Source organism: Acyrthosiphon pisum, chromosome A3 (assembly GCF_005508785.2).
Source record: "Acyrthosiphon pisum isolate AL4f chromosome A3, pea_aphid_22Mar2018_4r6ur, whole genome shotgun sequence".
Taxonomy (NCBI): domain Eukaryota; kingdom Metazoa; phylum Arthropoda; class Insecta; order Hemiptera; family Aphididae; genus Acyrthosiphon; species Acyrthosiphon pisum.
In genome coordinates, this window is record NC_042496.1 from 25127808 (window position 1) to 25129923 (window position 2116).

At 27.0% G+C, this 2116-nt stretch overlaps 1 protein-coding gene across 4 annotated transcripts in view; it reads left to right on the top strand.

The window, feature by feature from the left end:
• The first annotated feature begins 586 nt into the window (after positions 1 to 586).
• The window catches only part of LOC100569125, an 11192-nt gene continuing 9662 nt past the window's right edge, over positions 587 to 2116 (top strand). For 2 of the 4 annotated variants that reach the window (XM_003246049.4, XM_008187164.3), the window contains exons 1-3: positions 588 to 999; positions 1324 to 1450; positions 1525 to 1674. In XM_003246049.4, coding sequence (XP_003246097.1) covers positions 941 to 999; positions 1324 to 1450; positions 1525 to 1674 — 336 coding nt within the window. In that variant the 5' untranslated portion in view covers positions 588 to 940. Of the gene's footprint in view, positions 1000 to 1323; positions 1451 to 1524; positions 1691 to 2116 lie in introns of all 4 variants that reach the window. The other 2 variants (XM_016806342.2, XM_029491349.1) reach the window with 2 other exon arrangements.

Sequence of the window (2116 nt, forward strand, 5' to 3'; positions counted from 1 at the left end):
AGATTAAAAAAACTTTAAAACCTTAAAATCTTATTATTAAAATACTAAAAATAATATTTATTATTTTATATTTTTGTAAATGTGAATTTTTTTATATTATAATTTTGGTGAAGTCAGAAATTACCTATTGTACTTACAGTATTTTACATTGGTACCTAATAAAGAAATTTAATAAAAAAAAAATACCACAGGTATTTCCGTGAAGACAATTACCGCGATGAGGAAATCACTTTTATCGGAAGACAATCATATCTGTAGATCGCATTGACTGCCATACATAGACCTGCAGTTAGTTTCATATTATTATATTAATGAAATATTAAATATAAATATTAGTATATTATTACTCTTATTAATGAAACATACAATATCCATTGAAAATATATATCGTTAATTACAAAATTTCAAATCAACCGCCAATTCTTCGGTTGAATTAATACAATTATGTACAATATTTTTTTTACAGTACTTTTTGGTAACACTGGAGGCACTTTAGACTAAAACTCCGTGTCTGCCCATGTAAATTGTTGGAGAGTGTCCAATGCATAGATATATATTATTAAACATTATTATTTAATAATATCATAGACCTTATACTAAGGTATAAGGTCTATGAATAATATATATCTATGGTGCTACTACAACTGCAACTACTTATCATATTTTATTATGTTTTTGTTTACTATACAATTTCGAATATAGGAAAACCAATCAGGTAGACACAACCATGATATAATTAACATTAATTGACACAACTGTAGTTTGTAGACTGTGGAGTACAAAAGACTAGAAGAGTTAAGACTAACAATTTATTTGGTTACTACCTATTGTGTATTAAGTATTAACTAATACATAAAATCTAGTTACCTTTTGTTAATTTAATAATTTTAATTTTCCCATTTGTATAATAACAAACGTAACAGTTAGTAATCCTAACAAAATGTTTCCTGATCAATTATTTGTGAAGACATATGGTATTATGAAATGTGACGAGTACGAGTAAGTATACACTAGTGTATTTTGTGCAGTGGCGTAGCCAGGATTTTTTTTCGGGAGGTGCTGATCAACTTTTACACTTTTACACATTAAATACGTACTAGCACAAATAGATAGCTGAAAAGTGTTAATACATATTGTACATTTTTAAATATTTTAAATACAATTTAAGACTTTTTGAGCTACTATCATAGACCATTAAAATAATTTTTAACATTTCGGGGGGCTGCAGCCCCCTCGGCCCCTCCCCTGGATACGCCACTGATTTTGTGCAACCATAATAAATCATTGTGTAGGTACCTAAACTTACCTTTTTGTTTTGTTTAGTTTCCTGAATTTTGAACGTTTATCAGTCAATAAAAAAATCACTAATAAGGTGATCACTAAGCGTGAGTTGATGTCGCATATTAAAGTAGAGTTGACTTTGCTCATTCGGTGTAAACGCAAAATCAAAGTAATTTTTATATTTACAACCATAACAATGTTTTGAATATGGTGTACAATATAAACATTTGTATTATTTAATAGGACGAGTTGGAGAAAAATCATAAGGTTGAAGACTTTAATGTAATCAAATTTTTGTGCGATCAGGTTTTTGTCATGTTTCACAAAATGCATGAATTGTTTTCCGTTGAAGAGGATATTTTATCTCCGTTTATCAAATTTTGTCAAGAAGATGTGGGTAACATTTCAAGTATTTATTATTTTTTTTATTTTTATTTTTAGTTATTTTATTAATCTTATTGTGAGTTTCTATAATTGGCTTTATAAGCTGTAATGTTATATGTTCTGTATAATTTAACATAATATGTAGCATTAGTTAATACTCAGTGTTGGGTAAATTACTTTTAAAAAGTAATGAAATTACGTTACTCGTTACTTCACATATTTTTATTTAAATTACATTTGCGTTACCCAAAAATTATTTTTATCACGTTACGTTACTTTTTCATAAATAAAGTAGTGCGTGGTAGTATGTTACAAATAACGTTACTTTTTTTTTTTTATCTCTGATAACAGTTACCATTTGTTTTGAACACATATTCAATTCATAATATGATATATTTTACAATATATTTTAGATCTACTACCTAGTGATACCTAGTGTACAAACATTTAA